Here is a 17898-nt window from a genome sequence, read left to right on the forward strand (position 1 = left end):
CAAGGCTACAGATTACAGGCTTTAGGTCTTTCTCAGTGGTGGCACTTATTCTTTGGAATATGATGCCAGTCACCATTAGGCAGGCATCATCTGTTGCCATTTATTAAAAACTACTGAAGTCTTATTTTTACTCCAAAGCTTTTAACACCTTGGGCTGACAGGGCGATACTGTTTTTTATGCCACTTTGTGTCTGACTTTTATTTTTGTGCTTATTTAATGTTTTTTAATTGACTTTTGTCATTTTATTGCATTTTTTTCATTTTTTATGTTAAGCACTTTGGGCAACATTGTTGCATATAAAGTGCTAAACAAATAAGCTTTTGATTGATTGATTAATTGATTGATTGATTGATTGATTGATTGATTGATTGATTGATTGACTGATTACTGTAGACGACCCATCTTTTTTTAAACAATTGGAGAAAAAAATCTGATATGGGGACTAACCTATATTCCTGGGGGTGATTTTAATGAGGTCATGGACCCGGTACTGGATTGGACCTCCAGATCGGTGCATTTTTCTAAGGCTCACGTGGCTCTTAAAGGGCTATCTGAGGCATGCACCCTTGTAGATGTTTGGAGGTTGCAAAACCTCTCTGAGAGAGACACCCCCCCATTCCTTTTCAAGGATTAATTTCTTTTGGGTAGCCCAATCACTTCACCTGCAGCTGGTGTGGCATGGGAAGTTTTAAAAGCCTTCTCGAGAAGCCATTTGATCCAGCGTGCATCGTTCAAAATGAAGGAGAATACTACTAAACTGCGTAATCTCGAACATCAAATAAAAGTTACAGAATCAGATTTATAATGGACTGCTCTTCACTAAATTTGAACAATTAAACCAAGCTGAAATACAAATTTACGCAATATTACCTCAAAGGGTGGAATTTCTTCTATTTCATGCTAGACCAATATATTTTGAGGAGGGGGATAAGGCTGGTACATTACTGGCAAGACAAGTTAAGCAAAGAGAAGCGACGAACATGATCTCAACTGTCAAAGATGATGATGGACATTTTGTCTTTGAGACAAAATAAATTAATAGGGTATTTAGCAACTTTTCTAAAAACCTTTATAGTTCAGAATCCAATGCCTCAGAGAATGATATAAAGACGTGTCCTCCTTTACACCTTCCTAGGGTAACAGTGGACCAGTTAGAATTTTTGGATGCATCCATTACCATTGAGGAGATAGTATGCATCATTAAACACTTGCCCTCTGGTAAAGCCCCAGGTTTGGATGGCTATACGGCAGAATTTTATAAGTCCTTCCCAGAAGAACTGGCACCCTTGCTTCTAATCACCTATAATAAATCTTTTCAAAAGGGTAGGCTCCCACCTTCACCATCTGAAGATAATATTACACTCATTCTGAAGAAGGATAAGGACCCTCTCGATTGTAAAAGTTACCGACCTATAAGCCTGACCTCCAATGATGGTAAGATTTTATCTAAAATTCTGGCTAATCGATTAAACTGAGTAATAACCTCTCTGGTACATGCAGATCAGGTTGGTTGCATACGTTCATGTTCCTCAACTGATATATCAGGAAGCTAATTGACATTATGGACAATCATTCTCCTATAGCTGCAATCTTGGTGGATGCCGAGAAGGCATTCAACAAAGTCGAATGGAGATATTTATTTACCACCTTGGAGTATTTTGGATTTAGTATGACTTTTATTAACTGGATCCAGCTTATGTATGCACACCCCAAGGCATCAGTACTCACAAATGATGTAATGGGGTCTCCATTTGAATTGGGTAGAGGCACCAGACAAGGCGATCCTCTTTCCCCGCTCCTATTTGCTCTTGCCCTGGAACCACTGGCAGCAGTTATTCACAAGGAGCCTACTTATCCAGGTGTTTGCATAGGGGGAGTGTCTCACAAACTCTTGATGTATGCCGATGACATTTGGCTTTTTGTGTCAGACCCAGAGAAATGGTTTCATTCTCTGCTTGCATTGATGAATTAATTCTCGGTCATTTCTGGTTATAAGGTAAACTGGACTAAATAAGAAGCCCTCCCGCTAGCTAGTTATTGCCCCAGGACACGTTTTCCAACTGGCATGTTCTCCTGGCCCCAGAAAGGTAATAAGTATCTAAGCATAATCTTTCCACCTCAGCTGTCAGACCTGCTAAAGATCAAATTTGAACCCATACTTAGTGACATGAGAACTGATGTGCTTGGTCTAGCGGTACCTTTCTATGTGGGGAAACGTAAGTGTAATAAAAATGGTGTGTACACCTAAATTCAATTATCTACTTCAGGCTCTACCCATCCATGTCCCTTTGAAGTACTTCAAATAATTTGGCCAACTATGTAAAGCATTCATTTGGAATAATAAAAAGCCCAAAAATTACATAAACCAGTAGACAGGAGTGGGTCAAGGGTGCCCAATCTGTTATTTTATCATTATGCTTTTTCTCTCAGACATTAGTACATTGGCATTTACCCCCAAGCCAAGCACCTCTGTGGTTCTCTATTGAGAGAACATCATGCTCGCCCTTTACGCCATCATACAGTTTATTGACTAATCTCTCTCTCCACATCCGATCACACCCAGTTCACTCTCACTTAAAGTAAGTATGGAGAAAAATCTCCAAAATATTCTAATTTGACCCATATCTCAACCAATCTGCTGGTATCTGGCATAACCCCATGTGACCCCTGTCCAGGTCAGGACACGCTGTTTCTGTTTCTGTTTATCCTCATAAGGGGTCTATGGGCTTCACTTTGTCTGACCCCTCACCGTGGACCTGTTTGCTATGGGTGACCCTACCAGAGGCATTAACCCTCAGACAACTTAGCTCCATACCACGTTAAGGTGGCGGGAGGTTTATTATTTTGCAGAAAATAACCAATAAAATTAAAATATGAAAAACGAAAATAAATCTGCTTCAGCTGGCTAAATAAATACTGGTGGCACTAGGAGCTGAACCGGTGTCAGGACATGGCAAAACAGGATGAAAGACAGATGCATTAACCACTTTACCACCACAGCCAATATAACTACCGACTTGCCTAAGACTCTTGTAGCTGCGATTTGATGGAGCAGGTTATGACAGAGCTTCACTGAAACGAGCCTTTTCATTTCCATGTATAAATCCAGGCCAACAAAAATAACTCTAATTTAAAATGACAACTCAATAGTGCCAATAGTGACATATTATCATATATTCTGTCTACCTCTGCTCTCAAAGGTTGAAAATAGCAGGATCTAGCTCTTTAAGCGGTTACTGGGATGTGTTCCTGATTGCTGATACACGGTTACTGTTGCTTTAAAGGGACTATAAGGAAGTTTGACAGCCAAAACATGTATAGAAATAATAAATGTCTTCTTCATACATTCTCCTGCAATGCCCTGGTCCTGTAGAATGAGCCCTGGCATTTTTACTGTGATTGCCTGTTTTTCTGTAAAATCACAGAAAAAGAGAGATCCTTGGGTCGCGCAGGCTGCTTCATGCGCGTTCACGCTCAGGCATAGCCCGTAGCTTTTGCTATCCGTAGCTTTAGCAGCAGAGAGAGAGTGCCACCTTGGCGACTTTGTCGCTGTTCCTAACGCCTAGTGACAAAGCTAGCTACATTTCTGAGGACCCTTAGCTACTTTCTGTAGAACTTTCTTCTAGATATTTCCTGCAAATTAGCAACAAAATAGCCATTTTCGCTTCGAACCGTTCTTTGGTTTTACGTTGTTTCAGCTGTCATCAAGGATATAAACGTTACAGATACTAAAGATGTTACTAGTGCTTTAGCTCACCTAGTAAGATGTCTGACTCCCATGAAGAAGTCCTGGGTTTGATTCTGGATGTGAACATAGTTTATTTCGAGTTTCTTTTTTACATTAATGGTATATTTTTTTACAGTAAGATGCCCAAATTTTTATTTGAGACTCGCCGAACGGCATTGAATTCACAGATAAAAAAGATGTGGGTTCAAATTTCATTTTGGAACAATTTTTCAAGCAAGGGAAGGGAATGATCTGAGCATGCAGGAGGACTGACCCATCTTAAACCTTTGTCGGCTGTGCTGAAGAGAAAGGTACAGAACCAACTTATTTAATTAATTAGCTGCGTGTTCACCTGTCCTCTGTCCTCCGAGTCACACACACTCACACGGGAATGTCTCAGCTGTTATTTTCATTAAGGAGTGTGCACGTACAGTATGCGCGCCTCGTGCATGAGCCTACAATTGAAGCTGCCATTACGCTTTTGGCCTGAGGGCGCAATCGCGAGCATAAAATTTCAAAAGTCCCGTAAAGTCCCTTTAAGATATGTATGATTAAATGTTTAGAGATAGTAAGAGCTGCTGCAATAATCCACGCTGTTTTGAAGAATATTTAATAAACCACTGTCTAGAGAGCAAATTCTAACTTGGGCTTGTGCTTTAGTGCTACATAATTGTTGCATGTTAAAACATTTACTCATCTACATTGTTCTTAAAGGTGTGGTTCACTTGTTTAATCAGTACATTTGCAGTGATCTCTAGTGGTGAGTGCCTTGTAAGTTGTACTCTGGGTACAAAATGCCCTGGTGCGCCTTTTTCAGGATCTATCACAGTGGTACACTTTCTGGCCCCCGGACTCCCCACTCTGGACCTTTCTGTCGGACCAGCTGTTAGAACGTTACAGGAGGAACACTTCTTAACTGTCTCTTATTAAGCAATCTCTCTGAACATTTTCAAAAGCCACCCCTGTCCACACACATTACTGTGCCTGGCTTTCCTTACTTCCTTCCTTTTAGCAGCTCAGGAGCCCGCAGGTGTCACTCACTCTGGCTAATCCAACAGAGAGCCGGCTCTGAGAGCCGTTTCTTTAGCGACCGACACATCACTACTTCATTCCCTTTCCTAAGAAACGAGGCCTTAACTTATTAGGGTTGACTGCTTCTACCCCTGGCGGTGAGGCGTTTCCTGTTACCTGTTTGCAGTGTTGCACTATGTGTAGCTGCTTGGTGTTTGTGGCTTGCTAAAACTGATTTATTTTCTCTGTACTAGGATATCTCTGAGTTATTGTAGCACATAAGCACGCTAAAACACACATTTTCTGTTGTTTCACCTAGCTTTTAGGGAACCATTTGAGTTAAATGTTTACCTGGGGCCAGAGTGGGGGATGCTGCCCCCGCGACCCGGACCCGGATAAGCGGAGGAAGACGACGACGACGACGACAGAGTGGGCGACATTAAATCTTACCTGAAACTGCTGGCTAAGGATAAGCAAAAATACAGTAAGATTGTTATTCACGCTGGCGGTAACGACACCCGGTAATGCTAATCGGAGGTCACTAAAATTAATGTTGCTTCAGTGTGAAAGTTTGCCAAAACAATGTCGGACTCCGTAATTTTCTCTGGCCCCCTGCCTGATCGGACCAGTGACGTCATGTTTAGCCACATGCTGTCCTTCAACCGCTGGTTGTCTAGGTTGTGTCCTGAAAACAACGTGGGCTACATTGATAATTGGAAAACTTTTTGGGGAAAACCTGGTCTGATGTGAAGAGACGGCATCCATCCCTCTTTGGATGGAGCAGCTCTTCTTTCTAGGAACATGGCCAGTTTTATTACTGGACAACCCAGGGTCCAGACCAGGAAGCAGAGTTGTAGTTTAACACACCCCCTCTGCAGCTTCTGTACTGTTACCCACCCACTACCCCATAGAGATGGTGTCCGGCCCAGGGCCAAAATCACACAGATTAAATATCAGGCTTAATAAAGCAAATCATGGAAATCTCATAAATATTAGAACAAATTCAACTGAGCAGAAAATTAGAAAAATTAAATGTGGGTTGTTGAACATTAGGTCAATTTTTCTAAAACTGTTAGTTAATGACTTGATTTGTGATAATCAGATTTCTTTGCTCTCTCTCACAGAATCCTGGCTGCAGCAAGAGGACTATGTTAGTTTAAACGAGTCGACTCCTTCTAATTATTTAAATCGTATTGCTCGAAGTACAGGGCGAGGAGGAGGAGTAGCAACCATTTTTCATTCAGACCTATTAATCGGTCCCTTACAGATTAATAGTTACAGTTCGTTTGAACATCTTATTCTTAGTTTTCCTAATCCATGTTGCAAAACTGTAAAACCACTCTTGTTTGTAGTTTTATATCGTCCACCAGGCCCCTACTCTGAGTTTTTGGATCAGATCTCTGATTTTTTATCTATTTGGTTCTAAATACTGATAAGGTCATTGTAGTGGGGGATTTTAATATTCATGTGGACATTGAAAATGATAGCCTCAATGTAGCCTTTAGTAATATCTTAGACTCAATTGGTTTTACTCAAAGAATACATAGCTTCACCCACTCCTGCCATCATACATTAGACCTTGTGCTGACTTATGGCATAGAGTGTGAGGAAATAACAATCTTTCCACATAATCCAGTCCTCTCGGACCACTTTCTGATAACCTTTGAGTTTTTTTATAACTGAGTTCTCGAGACATTAAAGTAAATTTCATTATAGTCGGTCTCTATGTGACAACACTATTGCATCTTTTAAATCAACTGTTCCATCTTTACTGTCCTCAGCATCTCAGAGGCATGTAGCAGAGGGCAATATTTTCAGTTCTAGCCCCTCACAAATTGATGCCTTAGTTCATCATGTTAATTCCTCTTTACATTTGGCATTAGATGATGTTGCCCCTTTAAAAAAGAAGGTAATTAGGGACAGGAAGTTGGCTCCCTGGTTTAATTCTCATTTACGAGCTTTAAAACAAAACTCTAGAAAATTGGAGAAAACATGGCGCTCTACACACCAGGAGGAGTCCTACTTATCCTGGAAAAATAATCTCGTGCTTTATAAAAATAAGCTTCGACAAACTAGAACTGGTTATTTCTCAGGGTTAATTGAGGAGAATAAGAATAATCCTAGATTTCTTTTCAGTACAGTTGCTAAACTTACACAGAATCATAGCTCTGAGCCATCTATTCCCTTAGCCCTCAGCAGCAATGACTTTAAGGGATTTTTTACAAGTAAAATTAATTCTATTAGAAACAAAATCTTTAGCATCCTCCCTAATGTGATTTCTTCTTCCTCAGTAAGTGAGGCAGCATTAGAGGTAACTGTAGAACTTCATCTGTGTTTGAACCGTTTTGATCCAGTTGAGCTTTCAGAGTTATCAAAAATATTAGCTTCATCTAAACCTTCAACTTGCATTTTGGATCTAATCCCATCCAAATTATTTAAAGATGCATTTCCTTTAGTTACTGCCCCCATTCTAGATATAATCAATCTATCCTTAGTAAATGGATATGTACCACAGGATTTTAAGGTTGCTGTAATCAAAACTTCACTTAAGAAGCCTTCTCTGGATCCAGATGACCCAATGAATTATAGACCAATATCTAACCTTCCATTTTTATCTAAAGTCCTTGAGAAAATAGTGGCCATCCAAGTATGTGAGCATTTAAACACTAATGATCTGTTTGAGAAATTTCAGTCTGGTTTTAGAGAGTATCACAGTACTGAAACTGCATTGGTGAGAGTTAAAAATGATATTCTCATGGCCTCAGATAAGAATCTTGTGTCTGTTCTAGTCTTGTTAGATCTCAGTGCTGCCTTTGACAAAGTTGATCACAATGTTCTTTTAGAAAGGCTTGAACATGTTGTAGGGATCAAAGGAACCGTGCTAGGCTGGTTTAAATCCTACCTGTCTGGTGGATTTTGTTCTGTAAATGTAAATGACAAATCTTCTTCATACTCCAGGGTTACTTGTGGAGTACCACACGGTTCAGTGCCTTGGCAAATTCTTTTTACTTTATATATGCTCCCAATTGGTAAAATCATTAGACAGCATGGGATAAACTTCCACTGTTATGCTGACGATACTCAGTTATATTTATCCATTAACCCTGATGAACCTAATCAGTTGGGTAGATCACAGGCTTGTCTTGAAGACATAAAAATTGGATGACACTAAACCTTCTGCCTTTAAATCAAGACAAGATGGAAGTTCTCATCTTTGGACCAGAAATCAAGAAAAGGAAATTACTTAGCCAATCACCTGACCTGAATGGCATTACATTAATCTCCGGTAACAAAGTAAGGAACCTTGGTGTTATCTTCGACCAGGACATGTCATTCAAATCCCACGTTAAACAGGTTTGTAGGATTTCTTTTTTCCACCTTCGAAATATTGCTAAGATTAGAAGCATCCTTTCCAGGAGTGATGCTGAAAAACTAGTTCATGCATTTATTACATCAAGACTAGATTATTGTAATTCATTACTCTCAGGAAGTCCACAGAATGTAGTTAAAAAACTTCAGCTTGTCCAAAATGCTGCAGCTAGAGTTCTGATGAGAATTAAAAAGAGAGATCATATCTCTCCTGTCTTAGCTTCCCTACATTGGCTACCTATTAAATTCAGAATAGATTTTAAGATCCTCCTTCTCACATTCAAATCTCTTAATAATCAAGCTCCATCATACATCAGTGGCCTGATTGTTCCATACATTCCTAACGAGCACTTTGCTCTCAGACTGCAGGTTTACTGGTGGTTCCCAGAATATCTAAAATTAGGATGGGAGGCAGATCTTTCAGTTATCAGGCTCCTCTCTTGTGGAACCAGCTCCCAGCTTTAGTCCGTGAGGCAGACACCTTGTCTACTTTTAAGACTAGGCTTAAAACATTTTTATTTGATAGGGCCTATGGTTAAAATCTGATTTTAGCCTAGATCTGGACAAGTGGGGGAGTAGAGGGAGGTGGAGTGTACAGTCGGTAAAGATGGCTCTCCCTTGCCCTGCCTTCAACATGCCTCCATATAAAAAGGCTAGGTTATCCAGAGTTATCTCTGTAGTTTTGCTGCTATAGGCTTAGACTGCTGGAGGATACATTGGCCACTTTTCACACTCAACTACTTTCTTCTAGTCTGCTCTTTAACTGTATTATTTTCTGCAATTTCAGCTGTTAACTTTATTTTCTCTCTAAGTGTTTTTCTCCCCAGAAGAAGCTACAATGATGTTCTGCTGAGCTGTGGTTGCCTCATGGAGGGGGCCATCGTCTAGCACACTGCTGCTAATCACTTAAACATTCTCCCTCTCCTGATAATAACTTTTTGCTTTCCTTGACGTTGGATGTGCTACTACTAGTTTAGCCGTTTAATTATAGATTCACTAGGATGAATACGATAAAGTTTATCTCTCACCAAATAGAATATTTACTAAGAAATCACAATGTAACCATAGACACATTGCTTGGTGTGTGTGTGTGTGTGCGTGCGTGCGTGTGTGTGTGTGTGCGTGCATGTGTGTGTGTGTGTGTGTGTGTGTGTGTGTGTGTGTGTGTGTGTGTGTGTGTGTGTGTGTGTGTTTGTGTGTGTGTGCTCTGTCTTCTCGATCCCCAGTGAGTCGTGGAGGATGGCTGCTTATACTGAGCCAGGATCCTCTGGAGGTTTCTTCCTGTTAAAAGGGAGTTTTCCTCTCCACTGTCAATAAATGCTTGCTTAGTATGAGGATTGCTGTAAAGTCACTCACACTAGTCCTTGACTTGATGCAATTTGCTGGGTTCCTTATATAGGAAACATTTTGTCTGATTGGCTTCATGAACTGACCTGTATTGGAATGTTTATTATGTGAAGTGCCTTGAGATGACTCTTGTCGTGATTTGGCACCATATAAATAAAATTAGGGATGCACCGATACCGGTATTGGGTATCGGCCTCAATACCACATTTTCTAAAGTATTCGTACTCGTTAAAAGTCCCTCGATGCCAGGGACCGATACCACGGTCTCAGAAATGTCTATGTTTGAGCAGCGAGTAAGGGGTTAATCACAGGTGCCGAGTGCCCGCCCCCAGGGTCCCAGCTTCAGCTCAGAGCAGGGAGAATGCGAGGTGAGACACGGGATAAACAACATGTCAGCAGTGTGGAACTATTTCAAAGTGGATGAAGACGACAAAACAAAGGCGGACTGCAAATTGTGCTCGGCGAAATTGTCCAGAGGAGGCGCAAAATGTAGCGCATTAAACACAAGTAATTTAATAAAGCACTTAAAATCCAAACACGACAACGAGTACAAATAGTTTACCGATGCTAAACCAACACAACCCACGTTGCAGCAAACTCTTGCAAGATGAGAGAAAATGTCCAAAGACAATCCACGTGCTGTGAAAATAACACAAGCTATTATGGAGTACATTGCACAGAGTGACCAGCCACTCTCGGAGGTAGAAAATGTGGGATTCCTGCGTCTCCTCCATGTTCTGGAGCCCAGATATGATGCCCCAAGCCGCCGCTACATGACTGACAAAGAGCTGCCCAAACTACACGACTCTGTGAAAAAACATATCCACAGCTGACTGCAAGCCTCCTCTGTGTTTAGTTTCACCACGGATATTTAGACCAGCAGTGTTAGCCCCGTGTCGCTAATTAGCCTAACGTCCCAGTGGATTGACGAGAGTTTCACGCCGCAACGAGCCATATTACATGCGAAACAACTCCGCGGCTCGCACACCAGCCAGGCTATAGCGCATGTGTTTGAGGAAATGCTCCAGACATGGGGTACACCTAAAACATCAGTACACGTTGTGCTTCGTGACAATGCCAAAAACATGATTAAAGCCATGAATGACGCAGGGCTCCCAAGTCTGCCTTGTGTCGTGCACACGCTCCAGCTGGCTGTTCACGAGGGCTTATTAGCACAGAGGAGCATAGCTGATGCTATAGCAGTGGGATGAAAAACAGTTGGGCATTTTAAGCATTCCGCCTTAGCCTACTCCCGCCTCGAGGACATTCAGGGACAGCTGAACCAGCCAATAAAGAGACTGCAGCAGGACGTACAGACGCACTGGAACAGCACGTATTACATGCTTCAGTCCCTCATTGAGCAAAAGCGAGTGCTGGGTGTGTATGTGTCCGAGCATGAACTCCCTGACTGTCTCACCCCTCACCAATGGGCTCTTATTGAGAAGATTGTTGCCATACTCGCCCCCTTTGAGGAACTAACTAAAAAAGTGAGCAGCTATGACGCACTAGCCTCTGATGTCATCCCAGCTGTGACTGTGCTTGTGAGACTTCTAAACAGAGAAACCGACGAGGACCACGGTGTCAAGACAATGAAAGCAACCTTACTGACAGCTGTCAAGAAGCGCTTCAGTGACGTAGAGACCAACCCACTGTACTTCATCTCCACCATACTTGACCAAAGGTAAAGTCTATATATTCCCATATTACTCCCACAAAGCCACATAGCTGGCATTTGTGACAGTGGTTTAGGGGAAACTAAAATCTCTCACCGGTTCTGTTCATTATCTTTATGGACAGAATTTCTAGGCGCAGCCATGGTGTGGAGTTTGTCGAGTTTGGTGGCAGGAGGATGATGTGGTCCTCCTAGCTTCATCCAGCTTTGACCTTCAGCTCTTGCTGGGTAGGTTCGCGGCCGAGTGTGAAGCAGCTGGGATGAGGATCAGCACCTCCAAATCTGAGACTATGGTTCTCGACCGGAAAAGGGTGGCTTGCCAACTCTGGGTCGGGAGAGAGGTCCTACCTCAAGTGGAGGAGTTTAAGTATCTCGGGGTCTTGTTCACGAGTGAGGGTAGGAGGGATCGGGAGATCGACAGGCGGATCGGTTCAGCGTCTGCAGTGATGCGGACGCTGAACCGATCTGTCGTGGTGAAGAGGGAGCTGAGCCAGAAAGCCAGGCTCTCGATTTACCGGTCAGTCTACGTCCCAATCCTCACCTATGGTCATGAGCTTTGGGTAATGACCGAAAGAACGAGATCGCGGATACAAGCGGCCAAAATGAGTTTCCTCCGTAGGGTGGCCAGGCTCAGCCTTAGAGATATGGTGAGGAGCTCGGACATTCGGGAGGGACTCGGAGTAGAACCGCTGCTCCTCCGTATCGAAAGGAGTCAGTTGAGGTGGTTTGGGCATCTGGTCAGGATGCCTCCTGGACGCCTCCCTGGGGAGGTGTTTCGGGCATGTCCTGCCGGCAGGAGGCCCCCGGGTTGATCCAGGACAGGTTGGAGAGGTTACATCTCCAATCTGGTCCGGGAACGCCTTGGGGTCCTGCCGGAGGAGCTGGTGGAGGTGGCCGGGGAGAGGACGGTCTGGAGCTCCCTAGTTGGGATGCTGCCCCCGTGACCCGGACCCGGATAAGCGAAGGAAGACGACGACATCAACCAAAGAATAAAGCTTTGGATCTTTACTAAAGGAGACATCTGGCCTCTTCCTGTATTCTGACTGATACACCAAACTCACCTCCTTTACAGTCAGTGTAGGGAAAGTTTCATTTATATATGAACTAGTTAAAAAATGTTCACACATTTTAAAATGAACTAGTTCAGCTCATAGTTCCAAAAGGGAACTACAGGTGCTGGCCAGTAAATTAGAATATCATCAAAAGGTTGAAAATATTTCAGTAATTCCATTCAAAACGTGAAACTTGTACATTATATTCATGCAATGCACACAGACCAATGTATTTCCGATGTTTATTACGTTTAATTTTGATATTTATAGGTGACAACCAATGAAAACATCAAATCTGGTATCTCAGAAAATTAGAATATTCTAAAGGCCAATGAAAAAATGTTTGTTTCTCTAATGTTGGCCAACTGAAAAGAATGAACATGAAAAGAATGTGCATGTATAGCACTCAATACTTAGTCGGGGCTCCTTTTGCCTCAATAACTGCAGTAATGCGGCGTGGCATGGACTCGATCAGTCTGTGGCACTGCTCAGGTGTTATGAGAGCCCAGGTTGCTCTGATAGTCGTCTTCAGCTCCTCTGCATTGTTGGGTCTAGCGTATTGCATCCTCCGCTTCACAATACCCCATAGATTTTCTATGGGGTTAAGGTCAGGCGAGTTTGCTGGCCAATCAAGGACAGGGATACCATGGTCCTTGAACCAGGTGCTGGTGGTTTTGGCACTGTGTGCAGGTGCCAAGTCCTGTTGAAAGGTGAAGTCTGCATCCCCATAAAGTTGGTCAGCAGCAGGAAGCATGAAGTGCTCTAAAACTTCCTGGTAGACGGCTGCATTGACCCTGGACCTCAGGAAACAGAGTGGGCCAACACCGGCAGATGACATGGCACCCCACACCATCACTGACGGTGGAAACTTTACACTGGACCTCATGCAACGTGGATTCTGTGCTTCTCCGCTCTTCCTCCAGACTCTGGGTCCTTGATTTCCAAAGGAAATGCAGAACTTGCTTTCATCAGAAAACATAACTTTGGACCACTCAGCATCAGTCCAGTCCTTTTTGTCCTTGGCCCAGGCGAGACGCTTCTTGCGCTGTTTCTTGTTCAAGAGTGGCTTGACACACGGAATGCGACACCTGAATCCCATGTCTTTCATGAGTCTCCTCGTGGTGGTTCTTGAAGCGCTGACTCCAGCTGCAGTCCACTCTTTGTGGATCTCCCCCACATTTTTGAATGGGTTTGTCGTCACAATTCTCTGCAGGGTGCGGTTATCCCTAGAGCTTGTACACTTTTTTCTACCACATTTTTTCCGTCCCTTCGCCTGTCTGTTAATGTGCTTGGACACAGAGCTCTGCGAACAGCCAGCTTCTTTAGCAATCACCTTTTGTGTCTTGCCCTCCTTGTGCAAGGTGTCAATGATTGTCTTTTGGACAGCTGTTAAGTCAGAAGTCTTCCCCATGATTGTGGTGCCTTCAAAACAAGACTGAGGGACCTTTTAAAGGCCTTTGCAGGTGTTTTGAGTAAATCAGCTGATTAGAGTGGCAGCAGGTGTCTTCTATATTCAGCCTTTTCAGAATATTCTAATTTTTTGAGATACCAAATTTGGAGTTTTCATTAGTTGTCACTTATGAATATCAAATTTAAATGTAATGAACATTGGAAATACATTGGTCTGTGTGCATTGCATGAATATAATGTACAAGTTTCACGTTTTGAATGGAATTACTGAAATATTTTCAACCTTTTGATGATATTCTAATTTACTGGCCAGCACCTGTAGTTCTTTTCTTCCTAGTATGTTGCAGCAAGTCATTACCCTGAGAATACTGGCATTTTCTAACTGCTTCTACCTGTTCAGTCCACACTGGTACCCAGCTGCAGCTTCTACCCCTACAGTACATAACTGAAAGCATGAGTTTCCTCATTTGGCGATGGGCTGTCAGTCTGACGGAGGAACCAGGCAGAGGTAGGAAACAAACAAATGTACCTTGAAGTGCATAACATTTAAACATCGATTAGCTTCTTTTTTCCTGTCCTGTTCTGGAAGCTGAAGCAGACGGAATTGTTGATCCAGGTGCCGTAACATGACAGAGCAGTTTCACTCTGCAACCAGAGGGCCTTTAGATTCATCTCCTGTAGCATAGTAGCCTTCATTGTGTGTGTGTGTGTGTGTGTGTGTGTGTGTGTGTGTGTGTGTGTGTGTGTGTCTGTGTGTGTGTGTGTGTGTGTGTGTGTGTGTGTGTGTGTGTGTGTGTGTGTGTGTGTGTGTGCACGCGAGTGTGTGTGTAGGTGGGTGTGTAGGTTTGTGTAGGTGTGTGTGTGTGTGTTTTTGTGTGTGTCTATATTTTAGTTGTGCGGTTAATTGTGTGTGTGGATCTAAGCTGTGTTTGTGTGAATAACTATGTGTTTGTGGTTGTCTGTATGTGGATTTGTAAATGAGAATGCTTTTGCTTGTTAAAGTTGTGTAAGTGGTGAGGGAGGGGCTGCCCTCCAACAGCCCAGTTCCCACCAGTGCCAGAGTCTGGGCCCACACACACTCCAGCAGCTGATAACCACCAACAAACGGACAACAGTCGGCCAGGCCAGAGGACGTCAGAGCTCCAACCCCCAGCCAAAGGGAATCCATTTGTGGTCGCCATGCCTGGAGCCCCCAGCCCAGCACACTGGAGCCCCCACAAATACAGGCCAGCCCAGAGGGAGCCACCCCAAGCCCCAAGGGCTGACCCCAACGTCCTGGGAGGGACAGCCAAACATGGGGAAATCAATCCAACTCAGTCCTTCTCCCCAGCGGAGTGAGGTAGATGGAACGCACCACAACGTTAACAGCATGGACATTAAAGACCAGATGCTGCATCGACCACTAGTGCTTAATAACAGAAAGTTTGATCATAACAAAAGCTACATGATGGTGAAAAGAACTGAACCGTAGTTCCACTGACCTTCTAACGGTCTAAACTCACCTCCAAACCAGCATCTGTGATAGTGGACCTCTTCAGGCTGAGAGAGCGAACACTCTTCTTGGACAGCGGGTAATTATCAATGAACTCACAAATGTCGAGGTCTGACACTCCTACTAAACAGAAAGACTGGAATCCACGCAACGCAAAGGCCTGCAGACTCACAAACTCCTTCTCCCCGTTGGGCAGAATGTTGTACAACTCCGTGGCATGAAGGATGGGTGTTACCCCCTCCCAGAATTTTGGCTGGTAGAGCACCTTGCGCCATGTCTTGCATACTTGAGCCAGGACACATTTTTCAGCTGTAGTGAAGTACCAGAGTAGCCGGTTAAGTAGCTTCTCATCCAGAACAAGCTGACGCTCCAGCAGAATGGGTTTGGGTAGAGTGAGAGGGGGAAGTTGACGAAAAGACGGCTTCAGGCCCACCAGAGGCTTGCCAGGCTCCAGGTCAGAGGTCAATAGAGGTGCAGCAGCAAGAGGCAGGCCGGGCCCATCCAAATGGTGGTGATGGTTATGGTAGGGAAGGGAGGATGGAGGTGGTGGCAAGATAGAGGGAACGGAGGATGACTGACAAATGCGGTTCTTAGCAGCAGGTGTCCCCTTGGTGATGCTTGCACTGCCCAGGCCATTGGGCTGGGTAGGGGGCAGCTTCACCAGACCATTTCGAGTCACGCAGGGAGACTTCAGCTCACTGGGGGTGGACATGTTCAACATTGGGAACCTGTTGGATGAAAACAAAATATGCTGTAATACACCATTCACTTGTTAGTGAAACACATTTATAACATGCAGACATTACAAGAGTCTTAGCAAGTTAAAAACATCTTTAAACAAAATCAGTGTACGAGACAACCTGTAACCAGTTATTACCAACAGCAGTTTCAGGGTAAGGGTGCATCTAAAATTTATGTTATGTGTAGTTGTATGTTTTCCGAGGTAAATGGAACACGCCATGATGTTCGTCCTCCCCAGCATAGACATTAAAGACTGGATGCCGCGTCAACCGCTACTCCCTATGGTGGCCATATTTACAGGGTCTATTTTCTATGAAGACTATGGCTGACAGGATGTTTTAGGTAGGTTTTAGCTCCATGGGGATCTGGAGCTCATGAACTATGAGAGAACCCCATTCATAAACCTGTTCACACACGCCAGAATGATTATGCTTGTTTTAATGTTCGTCAGTCAAAATATGAGTGAGTTTTTCAAGTTTCTAATTCAATTCAAGTTTATTTATAAAGCGCCAAATCATGACACGAGTCGTCTCAAGGCACACAGTGAACATTCCAATACAGGTCAGTTTGTTTAGCCAATCAGTAAAATGTTTCCTATATAAGGAACCCACCAGGTTGCATCGAATCACTGACTAGTGTCAGAGTCTTTACAGCAATCCTCATACTAAGCAAGCATGCAGCGACAGTGGAGAGGAAAACTCCCTTTTAACAGGAAGAAACCTCGAGAGGATCCTGGCTCAGTATAAGCAGCCATCCATCACGACTCACTGGGGATGGAGAAGACAGAGCAGACACACACACACAAACACACACACACACACACACACACACACACACACACATACACACACACACACACACACACCAAGTAGTGTTTCTATGGTTACATTGTGATTTCTTAGTAAATATTCTATTTGGCGAGAGATAAACTTTATTGTATTTATCCTAGTGGATCTATGATTAAACGGCTAAACTAGTAGTAGCACATTCAATGTCAAAGAAAGTAAAATGTATTTTTTTTACCCCCTGTGTCCTGTCTGGCTGTGAAGCAAACAGAATTGATGTCTGAATGCTGGTGACAAGCCTTACAGATTTACTCTCAGGTGGAGCATCAAAGTGTCTGCTTTAATGCCATGCCTGATACTTAAAACTTTATTGTTATTGTTTTTTTAATGCTTAATAATTTCTACCAGACACGAAGACAGAGGTGAAAGAGAAAGGAAGAGACTAAGGGGGGGCACAAAAATAAACAATCAATAATGAACAAGAGTCTGCTTCTAGACCTACAGAAGGAGAAAAACAAACCCAAAAAAAGGGACACACAACATACAACAGGAGCAAGCTATCACTGCATCAACCTGATGAGGAAATATAAAATCAACATTGTGTTGCTGAACAATCACGATAATAAATCACATTGCATTTAGTGCCCACCACAGCCTTAAGGCATGTGTTGAACATGCCCAAGTCCATACTTATGAGAGCGCCATGTGAGCACCTGTGTGCGTACCCGAGCTATATGTAAGGTTTCTATATAGGAGCGTCCAATAGAGTGTGGGAGGGGCCACAGATCTGCCCCCAATGATGTGTAGGAGATGGAGGGAGCTCCAAGTCCCAGAGATCCAGGAGCTGCCCCAGATCACGGGGATCCCAGGGAGACTGCAACCTGAAAAGCCTCAGCCGATGTGTCATCATGATGTGATGTAGCTTGATTATTAAAAGCTATGTATGTGAGAAGGAGGATCTTAAAATCTATTCTGAATTTAACAGGTAGCCAATGTAGGGAAGCTAAGACAGGAGAGATATGATCGCTCTTTTTAATTCTCATCAGAACTCTAGCTGCAGCATTTTGGACAAGCTGAAGACTTTTAATTATATTCTGTGGACTTCCTGAGAGTAATGGATTACAGTAATCCAGTCTTGATGTAATAAATGCATGAACTAGTTTTTCAGCATCACTCCTGGAAGGATGCTTGTAATCTTAGCAATATTCCGAAGGCGGAAAAAGGAAATCCTACAAACCTGTTTAACCTGGGATTTGAATGACATGTCCTGGTCAAAGATAACACCAAGGTT

At 43.3% G+C, this 17898-nt stretch overlaps 1 protein-coding gene across 2 annotated transcripts in view; it reads right to left on the reverse strand.

Moving 5' to 3' along the window:
* Positions 1–17898, reverse strand: part of fbxl16 (F-box and leucine-rich repeat protein 16) — a 56414-nt gene that overhangs the window by 17602 nt on the left and 20914 nt on the right. For both annotated transcript variants that reach the window (XM_015968930.3, XM_015968931.3), the window contains exon 2: positions 15092–15809. In XM_015968930.3, coding sequence (XP_015824416.1) covers positions 15092–15802 — 711 coding nt within the window. In that variant the 5' untranslated portion in view covers positions 15803–15809. The remainder of the gene's footprint in view (positions 1–15091; positions 15810–17898) is intronic.

Source organism: Nothobranchius furzeri, chromosome 18 (assembly GCF_043380555.1).
Source record: "Nothobranchius furzeri strain GRZ-AD chromosome 18, NfurGRZ-RIMD1, whole genome shotgun sequence".
In the NCBI taxonomy this organism is placed as follows: domain Eukaryota; kingdom Metazoa; phylum Chordata; class Actinopteri; order Cyprinodontiformes; family Nothobranchiidae; genus Nothobranchius; species Nothobranchius furzeri.